At 43.0% G+C, this 17,661-nt stretch overlaps 1 protein-coding gene across 2 annotated transcripts in view; it reads left to right on the top strand.

The window, feature by feature from the left end:
• The window catches only part of dicer1 (dicer 1, ribonuclease type III), a 30,754-nt gene extending 14,758 nt beyond the window's left edge, over nucleotides 1-15,996 (top strand). Inside the window, exons 8-28 of one of the 2 annotated variants that reach the window (XM_071520593.1) lie at nucleotides 494-626; nucleotides 913-1,155; nucleotides 1,295-1,449; nucleotides 1,892-2,024; nucleotides 2,286-2,361; nucleotides 2,512-2,651; nucleotides 3,033-3,212; nucleotides 3,338-3,551; nucleotides 3,866-4,019; nucleotides 4,627-4,809; nucleotides 5,653-5,758; nucleotides 6,918-7,093; nucleotides 7,500-7,681; nucleotides 7,745-8,265; nucleotides 9,292-9,444; nucleotides 10,460-11,098; nucleotides 12,037-12,292; nucleotides 13,535-13,803; nucleotides 14,408-14,570; nucleotides 14,795-14,870; nucleotides 15,821-15,996. In XM_071520593.1, the coding sequence (XP_071376694.1) occupies nucleotides 494-626; nucleotides 913-1,155; nucleotides 1,295-1,449; nucleotides 1,892-2,024; nucleotides 2,286-2,361; nucleotides 2,512-2,651; nucleotides 3,033-3,212; nucleotides 3,338-3,551; nucleotides 3,866-4,019; nucleotides 4,627-4,809; nucleotides 5,653-5,758; nucleotides 6,918-7,093; nucleotides 7,500-7,681; nucleotides 7,745-8,265; nucleotides 9,292-9,444; nucleotides 10,460-11,098; nucleotides 12,037-12,292; nucleotides 13,535-13,803; nucleotides 14,408-14,570; nucleotides 14,795-14,870; nucleotides 15,821-15,986 (4,318 nt within the window). In that variant the 3' untranslated portion in view covers nucleotides 15,987-15,996. Of the gene's footprint in view, nucleotides 1-493; nucleotides 627-912; nucleotides 1,156-1,294; nucleotides 1,450-1,891; nucleotides 2,025-2,285; nucleotides 2,362-2,511; nucleotides 2,652-3,032; nucleotides 3,213-3,337; nucleotides 3,552-3,865; nucleotides 4,020-4,626; nucleotides 4,810-5,652; nucleotides 5,759-6,917; nucleotides 7,094-7,499; nucleotides 8,266-9,291; nucleotides 9,445-10,459; nucleotides 11,099-12,036; nucleotides 12,293-13,534; nucleotides 13,804-14,407; nucleotides 14,571-14,794; nucleotides 14,871-15,820 lie in introns of both variants that reach the window. The other variant, XM_071520594.1, reaches the window with a different exon arrangement.
• The last annotated feature ends 1,665 nt before the right edge of the window (nucleotides 15,997-17,661 follow it).

Genomic DNA, 17,661 nt, shown 5'->3' with positions numbered 1-17,661 from the left:
TCTAGGTTCTTGGGGGAGGGAGGTCTTGACCAACACCATGCTCTGTCATAGGTGCAATGAATTATGGTTAATTATTACAGTTACAAAAAAAGATTTACTGCTATCAAGCAATGAAAGCATGTTAGTGAACTACAACTACATTACATAGTTTATTACTAGTTTATTACAGGCTTATTACACTATATGAATGGACTTTATATGTGTTTCAGAGTAGTATGCACTCATACAATCACACCTTTCAGCCTTTTTGGCAATCAGCACCATCAGTTTTTCCCATACCCGCTATATACTAGCTTATAATCAAATATAATCCTAACTTGTCTTTCACCTAGTCTTGGAATGACGAATGAAGGATGACTTCAGGGAAGACAAAGTATCACCCTGAAATGTCTCTGCATTTGGGTCACTAGTTGTCTCATTAGATTAGCTTGATGGTGAAATTTTCCCAGCATGTTATCCACGACTCTCTGTGTCTCTCGGGTTCCTTCCTCAGTCTAATCAAAGAGGCAGGGAAGCAGGACCAAGAGCTAGCCTACATCAGCAGCAACTTCATCACAGGCCACAGCATTGGCAAGAACCAGCCGCGAAACAAGCAGATGGAGGTGGAGTTCAGGAAACAAGAAGAGGTACAGACACGGGCCTCTTTATTTTTACCAAACGTTTGCTTCAATGGTCATGTATCACTAACACTCAGTATCCAGCCATCTCACATATACTTATTGGTTGCTGTAAAGAATAATCTTAATTTATAGTGTAAGGCCTGGGAAAATATGGATTTGATGAAATGATGTAGAAGCTCTGTGAATATCATACTAGACACCCAGGTATTTCTTTATTAGATGTTTTGTTATCATCACTCCATAAGAGTCATCTGTCTACATTAAACAACCCCCCCCCCCCTTCCTCTCACAGGTTCTCCGCAAATTCCGGGCTCACGAAACCAACCTGCTCATCGCCACCAGCATCGTGGAGGAAGGCGTGGATATTCCAAAGTGTAACCTCGTGGTGCGCTTCGACCTGCCCACAGAGTACAGGTCCTATGTCCAGTCCAAAGGCAGAGCCCGGGCACCTGTCTCCAACTACATCATGTTGGCCGACAGCGAGAGGACCAAAGCCTTCGAGGAGGATCTCACGACTTACAAGGCCATAGAGAAGGTAATGTTTTCTCTTTGTCCCGTTTGATTCGGCTGAACTGATTAACTGATCTCATGAAATTAATCAAACGGTTAAAGATTAGAGATTGTCTGGATACTGGAAAGTGGGGAAGATTATCTTACATTTTTATTTTGACCAGATCCTAAGGAATAAGTGCTCCAAGTCGGCAGAGGTGAGCGAGTTTGAGGTGGAGCAGGTGCTGGACGACGACAACATCCTCCCGCCCTATGTGCTTAGGTCTGAGGACGGAGGACCCCGGGTCACCATCAACACAGCCATTGGACACATTAACAGGTATCCTGCCTGGTTCCAATCTGTACAGTTAGATTTCTCCAATGAATCTCTTACAATTGAGATTTGACTAAGTCTTGGATCTTGAATTCATAAAGTAAAAAAACACCCTAAAACACTTAAAAAAAAAAACACTGTTTCATGGTGTATTTTTTCGTATTCAAATTCACTAACTCTGTAACAGTGTAATATCTCTAATATCATTGAAAATCAGAAGCCATTGTTCAAGAAGTTGCCAAGAGATTTTTTATGTGTATAAATGACTAAGTCTTAAGAAAAGCTTACCAGTTATTCAGCCCCTAGGAGAAATGAATACCAGTGTTTTATCCTACCTTTGCAAAATGATTCCTCTTTATCAAGAAACTCCTAGTAGACTTATAGTAGATTATACTGATAACCAGCGGTTTTGCTTAATGTCTTTTTTTTTTTTTTACTCTGGTTCCAGGTACTGTGCTCGGCTGCCCAGCGACCCATTCACCCACTTGGCACCCAAGTGTAAGACTGCGGAGACACAAGACGGACGCTACCAGTCCACCCTCTACCTGCCTATCAACTCCCCACTTCGAGTTCCTGTTAAGGTGAGGATGACAGCCAAAAAAGTGTATGTCAGTGTATGTAAGTGTTTAGGTAATGCCACTAAAAAGAGGTATTTAAAAGATATTAAAAGCCATTCAATTCAGACTTAAAAATTGTAATACAGGTAGTTCAAAGTTAGATCTTTTTCATGTGGTGTTTGGTTTATTTTGTCCTCCCTTTTAATTCCAGCCTCACTGTTGTTTATTATAATCCATCAGATTGCAACTAATTCAGGTCCTTGTATTGTGTTTCTGTCTTTACAGGGTCCTATAATGAGTTGTGCCAGGCTGGCAGAGAAAGCAGTTGCACTAGTATGTTGTGAGAAACTTCACAAAATAGGTAAAAACCTGAATTGAGAATATAACAAGATGTGCCTTTTAAAATAGGAACATTCATTTTCGACCTCTATGTAACTTTTCCCTGGCATCACTCTTGTGTATCTTTCTTTCTTTCTTTCTTTCTTTCTTTCTTTCTTTCTTTCTTTCTTAGGTGAGCTGGATGACCACCTGATGCCGGTGGGGAAGGAGACGGTGAAGTATGAGGAGGAGCTGGACCTTCACGATGAGGAGGAGACCAGCGTCCCCGGTCGGCCCGGCTCCACCAAGAGGAGGCAGTGCTATCCTAAAGCCGTAAGGGAGCCGTTCTGCCAAAACGTCTCTTTTCTCCTCCAGTATAGCCAGAGTTCAGTGGAGGGGCAACTCAAAAATGAAACCAAATTCACATTTTATTCCTATGGTCTTTGACAGCTTGGTCAGGAACTGTGAACACAAACAATTCTCGCCCAAAGTTAGAAAGATTAGAAAGAAGTGATGTATACCGTAGCTGTCATATGACTGAGACAAATACTGAAGGATCTCCAATGAGTGTGTCAGACTGACTTTTTGGACACTGACTCTGTGGAAACCATGAATCCACAATCCATCAATCCACTTCTGAGTGTTTATACATTGCTTTTTGAGGTGTTCAAAAGTCTTGTCTCTTTTTCTTTCTTTTTTTTTTGTCATGTCCAGATACCAGAGTGTCTACGGGACAGTTACGCTGTACCGGAGCAGTCCTACTACCTATACGTGATTGGGATGGTCCTCACCACCCCTCTCCCCGATGAACTCAACTTCCGCAGGAGGAAGCTCTACCCGCCAGAGGACACCACCAGGTGCTTCGGCATCCTGACTGCCAAACCGATACCTCGAGTATGTCAGCCGGTTCTAAGTGTTCTCTGTTCCAACAAACTTACGGTTTAATAATTAGAGATTTAATGAAATCTCCCATTTCCTTGGACTAAAAACCGCAAGTCTTTGCCTTTTCTCCTCTCCAGATCCCCCACTTCCCGGTGTACACTCGCTCGGGTGAGGTGACCATCTCCATTGAGCTGCAGAAGTCGGGCTTCGTGCTCACCGCCGCCCAGCTAGACCTCATCACGCGCCTGCACCAGTACATCTTCTCCCACATCCTCCGCCTGGAGAAACCTGCACTGGAGTTCAAGCCCACGCTGGCCGACTCAGCTTACTGCGTTCTACCTCTGAATGTTGGTGAGGAGAATCACGCCACCACATTTTCCATGCTCATTTTGTTGATCTATTGCAGGAAAGAAAATGTTATGGTCATTTTCCCACACTTTTATTAAGTATCTTGAAATACAAAAAAACAGAGTTGTTTCCTATAGGTACATGAACATGACTTTCAACCATCTCAGGCAATGAAATGTACTGATGTCCTAGGACTGAATTTTAGTAGTCTTTTCCCGAAGCCATATGTCATGAAAGAACTTTTAAAAATGTGTAGATTTTAGGACGAAGGTTTTTGTGAAATTTTCCATTTCATGTTGATTAATTGCCTCTTTCAGTTGGGGATTCCAACACACTAGATTTGGACTTTAAGTTCATGGAGGACATTGAGAAGTCTGAGGCCCGCACTGGCATTCCTACCACTCAGTACACCAAGCAGAACCCCTTCACCTTCAAGCTGGAGGACTACCAGGACGCTGTCATCATTCCAAGGTAGTATTCCACAATAGGCCATTAATGGAGTTAACTTGGTATTGAGAAATGGGTCTCTACAAGATGTTTTAAGCACTGTTTCTGTTGTATATAAATTGTATAAAGTATTGCAGTCACGTGTATATTATAAATGTAATTATATTAAAACAAGTGAAAACTAGCCAGACCTAGATAATGAATATCTAGGCTAACAAGCCAGAATCACAGACAGCCACACTAGCAACTGATGGTAACCAAGCTCAACACTTACAAACAAAAGTGCACAAAATAATAGTTACCACATTTTCAAGTTGGGAAAAGTAACCTGAAAATATAATGGTGAAAAATAAAATCAAGTCACCAATAGTAATTCACTATAACAACAACTAATGTTGCAGCTAACATACACTTATGCTAACATTACGTCCTCAACAAAGGATTAGGCCCACTGAAAAACATTTGTAATAAATTATTTGCAAAACCTAAATCAAACAATCTAATGTTGTAAAATGAAACAACTGACCTTATCAGGAAACCAGGGAATTTGAAATGAATCTTAGCTAGTAGCGTTTGACTAGCTAGCCAACTGCCGTCCTGACTTCCACTGGGTATGTTTTTTTTTTTCCAGGTATCGTAACTTCGACCAGCCTCATCGATTCTACGTGGCCGACGTCTACACAGACCTCACGCCGCTCAGCAAGTTCCCCTCGCCAGAATACGAGACGTTTGCTGAATACTACAAAACCAAGTACAACCTGGACTTGTCCAACCTGAACCAGCCGCTCCTGGACGTAGACCACACCTCCTCTAGGTCAGGACAATGGAGATCATGACAATTTTATGTAGCTTATAGTTTATTAAGTCGCTGGTAATGTACTAAATGGATTTAGTAGTGCGGTCAACTCGTGTTAGTCAATTCAGAAGTGGATTTTAGGGTTCAACTAATGTGGGTTTTTGAAGGCTGATAACACTATTTTTGCCTTAAAACTAGCGTGTGAGCAAAGCTAGCTAGCTTATATTTTGTGCCGATATTCAATATCATTTAAGTTGACTTTTTTAATTTAACTCCCAAAAATGACAAGTATTCAGTGTTTCCCCCAGAATTTTATGCTTGTCAGGGTGGAATTTTTTTTTAAACAGCATTTACACATTGGAGCACTAAAACTCCATTGAAACCCAAACTAATGAAACTTTTAGGCGAGTTAGCAGCTCTTTAAGACAGGGTGACCCCATTCCTACCTATTCAATGGTAGTGGAACCTCTGGGATGCATTAGCCCTTTAAATGAAAAATGATTGAACAATTAAATGGAAAAATTACATTATGAAAAGGAAATAAAATGTCAATGCAGGTTTTATAGACTTTATGTAGCTGTGGTCAGGGAGGAACTTGCATCACATCAGAGGTGGACAATATGACTGGCCAATATTCAATATTTAATAAAAGTCCAACATCGGCAAAGAAATATATAAGTTTAACCTTAGTGGATTTTGAGTGAGGTTTTTTCCCTCCTAAATTTGAAAATTGAAAATCTTCTCATACCTGTTTTTCAAAGAAGTTTGAATCAACCACAAACTTGGTATCTTATAATATGAACGCTATATTGCTTTTTGGACAGGGGTTAAGTTGGGGCTGTTTTTTTCTTGTACGTGCAGACTGAACCTGTTAACGCCTCGGCACCTGAACCAGAAGGGCAAAGCCCTGCCGCTCAGCAGTGCAGAGAAGAGGAAGGCCAAGTGGGAGAGTCTGCAGAACAAACAGGTAACAGCTGCTTCCATTAGACATGCAGGTCAAGTATCTGATTAACTGTCAACAACTCCTGGGATTACCTCATACTAAACACGATGCTGGTACAAAGCTGATCTCGGTGTATCAGTGGAAAAGGTGTGAATTCCACCTCAGAAAATACAATTTTAGCTACATCACCTTTTGTCAAACAAAGTGACATATTTCTTACCAAGTGTCTCAGTGGTTAGCACTGTTACCTCACAGCAAGAAGGTCACAGGTTTGATTCCTTGTCCTTTCTGTGTGGAGTTTGCATGTTCTCCCCTGTTTTCTCCTGGGTGTCCTCTTGCAAGTCAGGTGGATTGGAAACTGCCTTCCACCCAGTGCATGCTGGGATAGGCTCCAGCCCCCTGTTACCCCGAAGCCCTTTCGGGGTAACAGGGGGTATCTAAGCTGGTAGGCAGGGTTCCTACGCAGGTGTGGAAGTCTGGAAAAGTATTAAAAATGAATTTGATCATTTCCAGCTGAATAGTTTGGGAATTTGAAAAAATGTCTGGAAAAGTATGGAAAATGTTGCGGTTCAGGTCCGATACACACATAATTCTAGCTTTTATGTTGTTGTAGAGCCACTTTGAGTCCACAGTTTTTGTTGATGTGAAGAATAATGTTCAGATAGAGGGACGCTCTTATTACCCAGCCGCTGTCAGCATGCATTATATCAAATACCCACCAAAATCAAATCCAGTCAAGAACATAGGGTCTGGGAAAAATATGGAATTTTAAAATAGAAACCGTGTAGGAACCCTGCCAATCATCAAACATATTCTGATATTTGTCGCTGTGAAGAACAGTCTTCATCTATACAGTGATATGACCTAGTTAGCAGGGGCAAGATGTCTATCTGCGGAAATCATATTGAACACCAGACAAAATTTCAAAACAAATCAAGGTATGGAATTTTTTAATTGAAAATGTGTAGGAACCCTGGGTAGAGAAGCTGGTAGAGAAATGAATGAATGAAATTAATACTTATTACCGATTGGCCATGAGGAGGACTGCATCATTCACTTGGACGGTTTACTGTTGCCTTTTTGATCCTTTAGATGAATCTGTTCATCTCCTGTTGAGACCAAATAACATGTTTTCAGCTTTGATTCAACCATCCTGCTATTATTACCCTGTGGTGTTCTTCAGATCCTGGTTCCAGAGCTGTGTGCCATCCACCCCATCCCTGCCTCCCTGTGGAGGAAAGCTGTGTGTCTACCCAGCATCCTCTACCGCCTCCACTGCCTCCTGACCGCTGAGGAGCTGAGAGCCCAGACGGCCGGCGACGCCGGAGTGGGAGCCCAGACCCTCCCCCCCGACTTCAGGTCTCTAGAAAATACACAGCACAAGCCACAGCACCTCGAGTTCATCTAGTGCGGTGGTTTATTTTCATCATAAATTAATTCATTAGAGATTATCGCATTTAGCGAATATGTAAGAATGATTATTCTAATCCTAGGTTTCACTAAACCACTGTTATCTAATCCTAGGTTTCTAGGTTAGGTTTTCTAGGTTTCTAATCCTAGGTTTTACTAAACCAGTATTATTAGTAAACAGTTACAGTTTACAATTCACTACTAAATAATAAACCATGACTGTTCTGAGTTTGGCTCTTGAAGACCATGTGAATAAGCCATGGTAAAAAGGTGGAAAAGTGTGAACTCTCCTCAAGAGGCATTTCTACACTACTTGTTTTTGGATGTTTGCCATGGTTCTCTTTGTGTCTCACAGGTATCCGAACCTGGACTTTGGGTGGAAGAGGTCCATTGACAGCAAAACTTTCATCTCCTGTCCCGAGTCGTGCGCCGAGGACGGCGAGGGCCACTGTAAACACCAAGCGACTGTATCCCCCGAACCCGACGCCCTCACGCCGCCCCGCAGCCACCACTCCTCCCCGTCTGAACAGGGGCCCCGCGCGGCCCTGCGGCCCGGAGACGCCGCCCGCACCAGGAACCTAACTAACGGCACTGCCCTAGTCGCCGACTGCGACGACGACGGCCACCAAGAAGAGCACCTTCACCAACGCGACAATTGCCAACGCTCCCGGCCCGGCTCGCCTCGGCCGGAGAGCCCCGAATCAATACAAACCACTACCTCAGTTCCTGTGCAGCCCTCTCCCAGCTTCAAGAAGCCCAGCTCAAGCCCTCCCCAGCCTAGTCATGAATGTACACCAGGGAGGACCTCAGACCACGTGAATAAAGCTACCTCAGTCTGCAGCCTGGCAGCCATGGGTCCCGACGCTCCCACAGCACCTTCCCCCGACCCGGCGGGCGCTCGGCAGCCCGGCGCCGAGGCGGGGGACTCCCCCAAGAGCCTGGGGCCCAACCCGGGCCTCATTCTGCAGGCCTTGACCCTATCCAATGCCAGCGACGGCTTCAACCTGGAGCGGCTGGAGATGCTGGGCGACTCCTTCCTTAAGCATGCCATCACCACATACCTGTTCTGCACCTACCCCGACGCCCATGAGGGCCGGCTCTCCTACATGCGCAGCAAGAAGGTGAGACAGCTGTTAGACTTACTTGTGTTAAGGCAAGGCTTCTATAACTACTGTAGTTTCATAAAATACACAAAACACTAATCAAAAACAACTTCACATAGTTAATTTATGGTTTTTATACCCACTGTGTCAAGTACACCAAAAAACATCACTGGACTGACAGTTTGAGTTTCTTTAGGTGGCACTCTTTTTTTCTTTGTCTGTTCAGCCAGGTTGCTATCACTGCTCATGCTAACTACTAGGGCTTAACGATTTTGAAAAAATATCTAATTGCGTTTATTTTTACTGATATTGCAATTGCGATATCATTTGCAATATTAGAGGGAATGATCATTTTTACATCATTATTCTCATTTTCATTGAAAAACGTATTAAAATGATTATGGTGTGATTTTTGCGGGGATCTGTACCAAACAAAGATGTTTTCTTAAGTCTGTAGAATATGATGTGTAGGCCAGGACATGTACAGTTCTGTACCATGGACAAATGTGGAGGTTTTCATTCCAACCAAACGCTACAGCAGCTGATTTCACTGATTAACCCACCTCCAACCAGAGAGGAGGAATTCATCAGTGAAATGAGCTGCTGTAGTGTTTGGTTGGAATAACAACCTGCAGACTCTCTAATGGTACAGGACTGGACACCACTGGCTTATAGGGAACATTGCTGCAAACCTAGTGTAAGTTCAAATAAATGTAAGTTTCAGTGGAAATTTGTATCAGTGCACAATGCCAAAGGTAGCGCTGCCTCTGAGCTCGCTTCTTAAGGCTCAGTCTTGTTTCACCCAGAGTCAAAATGATGCAATTATGACCAAAACAACTAGCCGTGTTAGGAGTCGGGAGTTGCGTGCGTTTGTCGCTCACCGCGTGAAATTTGAAACGCCGCGGAAGAGCCGAGTTTTTCCCTGCCTCACGCACATCTGACCACACAGAAAGCAAGGACCAGGGTATTTAGGAGAACAGGCGGCTCATTTTGCCCCGGTGATCACGCGCGCCGGGGGCCTCGACTCAATCCTCTCTTGTCCAGGTGAGCAACTGTAACCTGTACCGCCTGGGGAAGAAGAAGGGGCTCCCCAGCAGGATGGTGGTGTCCATCTTCGACCCGCCGGTCAACTGGCTGCCCCCCGGCTACGTGGTCAACCAGGACAAGAGCAGCACAGACAAATGGGATTCAGATGAGGTCAGCGGGCTCTCCTTTTGCCTCCTCAATTCATCCTGTCCAACTCTCTTTCTCTCCCGTGTGTGTGTGTGTGTGTGCATGCCCAGATCTTGTTACGTGTGTGTCATGATGTTGTCAAGCCACTAGAGGGCGGGGTTCCACCTTGCTGTCCTGCCTTTACTCTTGCCATTCACAGGAGGACTATAACAGACTCTTATCAGCATGGCAGACACTCACCCCACACATCACAACCTTAATTACCTGAAGTATTTTGATTAAAATATTTGCTTTTGGGCCCATAACGCTTTCTTGTGAGAAGAAAAGTGTTTTTTTGTTAGTGTTACAATTTAGAACTATCATGCGGTACACTTGCTTCGGATGAGTTCTCTTCTATCGGTCTCGTTCCAAGTTATATATGTAGTGTCTATTGAAGACATCTTGAAAGAGTCAGCAGGAGGCTATAAACGACTGTGTAATTATTGTTTTACTGTCATTCATGGCAAAGGCATTGGCAACTGCAGTATTTCTACAAACGAGCAAGTAATGGATTCACAATCTCTGTATTTTTACGAGAGCTATAACACGATTGAACTCTCCTCACCACAATAAAAGAATAACACGTCTGTGAGTCATGGAGTTGGCGAGGCAACATCTCCTTACACATCCCAAAGGCCTGTTTAGCAGACCTAGTACTGCGATTCAATCTGAAACCCTGTAATCTCCTCAAATCCTGCTCAGCCTCTTGACCACATCTGACTCGACTTGTCTCGGAGGCCCTTCAACAGGAAGGCTTATTTTGATCAACACACATTAATACATTTCAGGTTGTGTACAGTGTTTCCCACAGGCTGGAGGGCTGTGTGCGAAATATTTCTTTATTTCTCTATTCAAATAAGATGTTTTAATATGCATGTTAATAATATTAGGAGAAACCTTCCATCACATACATTAAACCCAAACTTACTCCAGCTACCTCTCGTTCCTTTGATTGCTCATCTCTCCCACCATTCCCGTCCCCTCCTTCCTCTTCACTCAGGCCAAAGAGGAGCTCTTAGCCAATGGGCGATCGGGAGAGGACTATGAGGAGGACGAGGAGGAGGAAGGCGAGGACGGGGACGAGGACGGGGAGCTGATGCTGAAGGACGAGCCGAAAGACGAGGTCAACATGGAGGACGACCTGGAGTACTACCAGGAGCACATCAAGTTCATCGACAACATGCTGATGGGCTCCGGCGCCTTCTGCAAGAAGATCTCCCTCGGCACCTTCCCCCCCTCCCCGACCCCGGCTCCCGGCTCCTCCCCCGCCCCGGAGTCGCCCTACGAATGGAAGGCCCCCAAGAAGCCCGCGCACCACCCGGCGGCCCACTACGCCCCGGAGGCGCCGCCCGGCGCGCCCTCGGCCGAGGAGTTCGACTACAGCTCGTGGGACGCCATGTGCTACCTGGACCCCAGCAAGGCGGGCGAGGAGGACGACTTCGTGGTGGGCTTCTGGAACCCGTCGGAGGAGAACTGCGGCGCCGAGCTCGGCAAGCAGTCCATCTCCTACGACCTGCACACCGAGCAGTGCATCGCCGACAAGAGCATCGCCGACTGCGTGGAGGCCCTGCTGGGCTGCTACCTGACCAGCTGTGGAGAGAGAGCCGCCCAGATGTTCCTCTGCTCTCTGGGCCTCAAGGTTAGCGGTTCCTGCACCGCTCACTCCTCATACAAGTATCAGTACTATGGGTCACCATGCCATACGCTCATACGAGACTATGGGTCACCATGCCATACACTCATACCAATACTATAGGTCACCATAGCATACGCTCGTACAAGACTATGGGTCACAATACCATACACTCATACCAATACTATAGGTCACCATAGCATACACTCATACAAGACTATGGGTCACCATGCCATACACTCATACCAATACTATAGGTCACCATAGCATACGCTCGTACAAGACTATGGGTCACAATACCATACGCTCATACAAGACTATGGGTCACCATACCATACACTCATACCAATACTATGGGTCACCATAGCATATGATTCAATATTGATACGATGCGATTCAGTATCGCTAATATGAGTCACGATACGATTCAATATGAATACTATAAGTCACCATAGAATACAATTTAATTTCAATAGTATAAGCACCTTCCGACCTATTCATGCTAACAGAAAGGCCACAAATGCTCCAATAACAGCTCTTTACAGTAACTTAACAGTGGTGTGCAATACTATGGGTCAAGATCTGACTTGATTAACAGTTGGCAGTTAGTTTTTAGATATGTGATTATGTCCATTATTGATATGGATTAAGTGACAAAATGAGACAAAGCTGATTTTAATTTCTGTATTCCTCTTTATTAGGCAAATTAAATGTGAACAATGCAGCGTTGAAATAACTTGCACTAACATGTTAACAGACACACTGAAAATCCACTACTGGGTGTGAGTTGAACTTAAATCCAGACTAGTAAACACAGTCAGTCCTGTCAGATTTAGCATCCAAAGTCTCTCAGCTACTTTTTGCACACAACGGCTTTTTAAGAGGTTATTCAATTGATTTACTTATGCCAGTTCCTTATACTTTGGATATGGTCATTGAAACAGGTGTTACCGGTGGAGAGACGGACCCTGACGGAACTGACGGCGGCGAGTCCACCGGCCACGACCCTCGACCTCCGCTACGGCTGGCTGAAGATCCCGCCCCGCTGCATGCTGGACCATCCGGACGCGGCGCGAACTCTCAACCACCTCATCTCCGGCTTCGAGAACTTTGAGAGGAAGATCAACTACACTTTCCAGAACAAGGCTTACCTCCTGCAGGCCTTCACTCACGCTTCCTACCATTACAATACCATTACAGGTGAGACCCCCCCCCCCCCCCAACCCCCCCTCTTTAATGTGACTTAACTGCCTAAACTGACTGGTGTGTCAGTTTCTTTTCCCGTTTTATTATGTTTTAAATTGTCACCGCCACATCAAATAATTTGATTAGATCAGGTGGAGCTGTCCTGAATTTGACTGTTGCAGCAGGAAATAGTAGAAAGAAGAATAATATGATATAGAAGAATGATATGATATAACTAAGAATAGAGCAAAGGGGGTTATCTAAACATACACAACCAACAGTTCTAACACTCGAACACACGAATGAAAATGTGAAAAAAAGTCAGCATTAACAGGATGTGTAAAATAGCAGCAGTAGTATCAGTAGCAGTAGAATATAGAAGAATCTGTCTAAAACAGGACCACACATACATGTGTACAGAAGTGTTGTTTGGGCCAACTGCAGTATGATCACAAATGCGACCAAAATTGTAATTGTGCCACTTGGTGATTAAATGTGGGGGCACTGGTTATGTATTAATTATTGTTTGACATGCTATGAAAATAATTAGCAGTGATGTGTGGTTCTGTTCTCAATCTCTTCCGATATCCAGTATATCCATAATATAAAACTGTAATGATTTTACAGCGTTGCTAATTTTTCAATAAGAAACTGCTAGAATGTAAACAACAATTTAAAAATGTCATTACAAAGTGCAAATAATATAATTTGGGTGGAGAGCTTGTGAAATTGTGACGGGCAAGCTGTCTCATTGGTAACACTTTACAGTAAGGGTCTCTAAGTTAAGGGTTAGTTAATGCTTAATAAGCATTAACTAACCAGTTAACCCAGTTAACTAATGTGTCTGGTAATCATTTACTAATGGTGTTCATGTTAACTAAGGTATTAATTTATACATTATTTAATAGTCATCTTTATAAACTATAAATAATGTATAAATTAATACCTTAGTTAACATGAACACCATTAGTAAATTACACATTAGTTAACTGTTAATTAAGGGTTAGTTAACCCTTATTAAGCATTAACTAACCTTTAACTTAGTGACCCTTATAAAGTGTTACGGTCTCATTTGTGATACTACAGCAGAATAAAACGGAGCTAATATCACCATTCATTTTTCTGACCCACGATACGTATTGTCACATTTTTGTATCGCGTTATATTGAATTTCGGTACATCATCTCATCCCTACTGCCGATCTACTTTTAGCTCCCGACTGTCAACCCTTCCCTCTGGCGTTATTCCTCTCTCCAGATTGTTACCAGCGGCTGGAGTTCCTCGGCGATGCAATCCTAGACTACCTCATAACGAAGCACCTTTACGAAGACCCGCGGCAGCACTCCCCCGGCGTGCTGACCGACCTGCGCTCGGCCCTCGTCAACAACACCATCTTCGCCTCGCTGGCCGTCAAGTACGACTACCACAAGTACTTCAAGGCCATCTCGCCCGAGCTGTTCCACGTCATCGACGACTTCGTGCAGTTCCAGCTGGAGAAGAACGAGATGCAGGGCATGGACTCCGAGGTGGGTCCCCGCTCTCCATCGGCATCGGCCGACAAAGCCTCGCAGGAAGAAACCTAATCTTTACTATTTTAGCCTTTTTTTTTCTTTCTTAAATAATAGTTAACATTCAAAAAACGTCCTGTCTGAAAAGCACGGGCTGTCAGTTTCTATGAATCTGTTTCATATTCCAATGATTTGAGTATTGAAGGGAAAATGCAGTTGGATTTAATTTGCCTGGAAATGGCTATCTTGGCACCAAATCTCTTCTGCTGGAGAGGTACTTTTATGCCTTAGGGACAACATGGGATACACAAAGAGGAAAAACATATCCCCCCCCCCCCCAAAAAAAAAAAATCAGCTGAAAGAAATGGCTCCGGTAATGTGGTACCACTCAACTACTCAGCATTGATTTAATATGAGTAATGATAACATTATAAAGCCGGTAAACGTAGCATGTTTTGAACGGTTATGTGTACATTTCTAGTTAGGTGCTGTGTCAGTGGATGAGCAATTGAAAACGTCTCACATTTGACGCTTTACAAGCCAAGTATGCATATTCAATACTCTTGAGATGGAGTGTGTTATCGTGGCATAACATCCCAGCTTTGCGTGGTCTTCCTCTCAGCTGCGGCGCTCCGAAGAAGACGAGGAGAAGGAGGAGGACATCGAGGTCCCCAAGGCCATGGGGGACATCTTCGAGTCGCTCGCCGGAGCAATTTACATGGACAGCAGGATGTCATTGGAGACGGTGTGGCAAGTGTATTATCCAATGATGAGGCCACTTATAGGTGAGGAGGAGCGAACGGAAACTGATTTGTTTTTCACGCTCGCGTCCTGATTGTGTAGCGGTTCACGCAGGGAACTTAAGTGATTGCAAACATTCTTTATATTTGCCAGTCGTGATGACATGTGATGGGAGAGTTTGAGAGTTGAGGAGGTATATTATGCCTGTTTTTTTTTTTGCTTGTTTTCTTTTTTTATTTCATTACTCCCTCTCGCTATGCCCATACAGAGAAATTCTCTGCGAATGTGCCCCGCTCTCCTGTGAGGGAGCTGCTAGAGATGGAACCAGAAACTGCCAAGTTCAGGTATGGGATCAAATTTTTATTATTTATTGTTACATTTAACATTTGTAATAGTCAGATTTTGATATTCTGTTTTTCTCAATTGGCCAATGTGTTGATTTAAACTAGTTTAATCTAGCGATGCACCGATCAACAGGCCACTGACTATAATCAGCTGATAGACACAGATTGAATGCAGGGTTTTTATTTCTTACTAGAGAAGCCGTTCTTTCAGTGGCCTTGCTGTTTTTAATCACAGAGAGAAACCATACCTGTTTGATTATGGTATTCATGTACTATTAGGGCTGGCCAATATGGTTGAAATCCTCATGATAATCATAAGGATTTTTCTCGATATCAATATATATCACGATATGGCTCACATATGCAAAATCACGTTAAATAATCAAATTAATGTTCATCTCTTTGAACCGAATGGTGATGTTAGGTGTGATGTCAAACAAAACAGAAATATTCAAATAATATTCCTACCTTACCTCATTTTATGAGTTTGTAAGTAAAATTTGCTTGTCATCAATTTAGACAGCAGAAATGTGTGTCACGATATCAAAATATCTTCATATCATCACGATATGATTCCACTGAAAGATTCTAAACGATAATATTGAATTATCGCCCAGCCCTATGTACTATTTTCATCAAATTGACGGCTCGCATATTAATTTCTGACGTGGCGTCATGAATTTCATAGCCTATATGATTAGAAACACAGAATGAAAACACACATTAACTCACACGGCCATAAGAACAATCTGTTAAAGTGCACTTTTGCATGACATGCCATTGTTGATAAAAAAAAAAGTCCAGCAAAAACGTACCATTTCAGTGGTGCAAAATTAGCAATCAAACCCCCTAAAACTCCTGATCGGTGCATCCCTAATTGAACGGCCTATCAGAGACTGTGTACTGTAACCCGTGCCCCCCCCCCCCCCCCCCCCCTCCCCCTCCCACAGCCCCGCAGAGAGAACGTACGACGGCAAGGTCCGGGTGACGGTGGAGGTCGTCGGCAAGGGCAAGTTCAAAGGAGTCGGCCGCAGCTACCGGATCGCCAAGTCGGCGGCGGCCCGGCGGGCTCTGCGCAGCCTCAAAGCCAATCAACCTCAGGTCCAAAACAACTGAGCTTCTCCCGCTTCCCCCCCCCAACGTTAGCACCTAAGCTATTGACGCTAACGGGAAAAAAACAAAACAACAACAACAACAAAAAAACCAGGCGACGCTCACTTCCCAACGCAGCGCGATGCTAGCCCTGTATCTTCAGCCGTCGATGGCACAACCAAGGCAGCCAGGGAACACTGTGTGGAGACGAGACACAAGAAGCAGACTGATCTCAGAACAGATTTCACATTGGATGTTTAATTTTTTTTATTTTTTTTTTATTTTATTTCTTTTTTTTTTTTTTTTTGCGCAAACACAATCTTTACTTTCCCTCTCTGCTTTGTGTAATCACACGAGTGCTTTATTAACGTTTAGCAAAGTGTTAAAAGAAAAAAAAAAAAAGGTCAGGTCGTATTCCTCACTGTTTTCTTTTTTTATGTTTTTTTTTTTTGTTTTTGTTTTTTTTAACCTCTGTGTCAGTGAGATGAGGCTTATGCTTATTGTGTAGTATTAGATTGTACATAGTTCAATCAAAGGTGTAAATCAAAGTATGTAGGAAGGAAAAAAAAAAAAAAAACGCTAAACTCCTCAGCCTGTGCACTAGTGCCAGTTTTAAAGCGGTTTTTAAAACGCTAATGGCGGACATGGCTAACAGAGACCGCTGACGCAAAAACCCAGTGGTGTTTCTGTCTGAAATCTGTCTTGAAATGGTATTCTTAATCATTATTGCACTTATTCCATTAGGGTCTGTTATTTTGAGAATTGTGTGGTCAGATTGACACCAAAATCATATACGTAGCAAAGTATATATATATAAAAAAATATAAAATACATTTATGATATTCTTTGCCTTAGATGCTAAGGCCCAACCCTCATATCCTGCAAAATGGATAGGAATTTCAACATTCCCAGTTACTGTAATTTAAAATAGTTTTTAACCGCACTTGAGGTTGCATGTTCGTGTAGCTTATGTATTAACCATGACAACTGGATGGCTTATATAAATGTTATAAATCTATCAATATATCTAGAGTGTGAGAGAGAGCGATTAGATGTTTATGGCATTAGTGAACATCTTGGTTTCGGTTTCACGTGTTTTTGATACCAAGAACGAATGAATTTGACAAGTCATTCTTGAGCACTAAAATGTCTTTCCATCGGGTGAATTGTCGAGTTTTGATATAACAGCAGATCTACGAGAAAGACATATCACACGTACAATATGCTGCAGACTTTTCTACGAATTGGATACTCGTGCAAGACACACACACACAGAATCTTTTAAAGTACAGTCTTTAGGAAAAGAAAAAGTTCAATTTATTTCAACACACTAGTGGTCCTCACATCCCTTACTTACCAAAGCTATAGCAGATGTGACACTATGAGGTTGAAGTCAGTTCCTAGGGATAAAGGATACCAGCCTTTTGTTTTTGTCATCTTTTCAGTTCCGACAAATTTTGCTTCTTGCCTAAATGTCATTTTTGTTTTTTTGTTTTTTTTCTTATCAATAAGCCCTTTTCACTTGAATACCTCAGTTAATTGCATGCATTTTCTTTTTTTCTTTTTTTTTTTTTTTGGTGCTATGTTTTTTTGTATTAAGCTTGAATTTCTCATCTTTTTGCACTGTAACTATAATACCTCTTTATTTGACCTTTTATTTTGAAATCTGTTTGGTTTGGTTGTCCTATTCTATCAGCCA

This window comes from Centroberyx affinis, unplaced genomic scaffold (genome assembly GCF_046629955.1).
Source record: "Centroberyx affinis isolate AG114_WGS23_722 - 3 ecotype Tasmania unplaced genomic scaffold, CSIRO-AGI_Caff_v1 ptg000812l_1, whole genome shotgun sequence".
Lineage (NCBI taxonomy): Eukaryota > Metazoa > Chordata > Actinopteri > Beryciformes > Berycidae > Centroberyx > Centroberyx affinis.
This window is presented reverse-complemented; position numbering and strand designations above follow the sequence as displayed.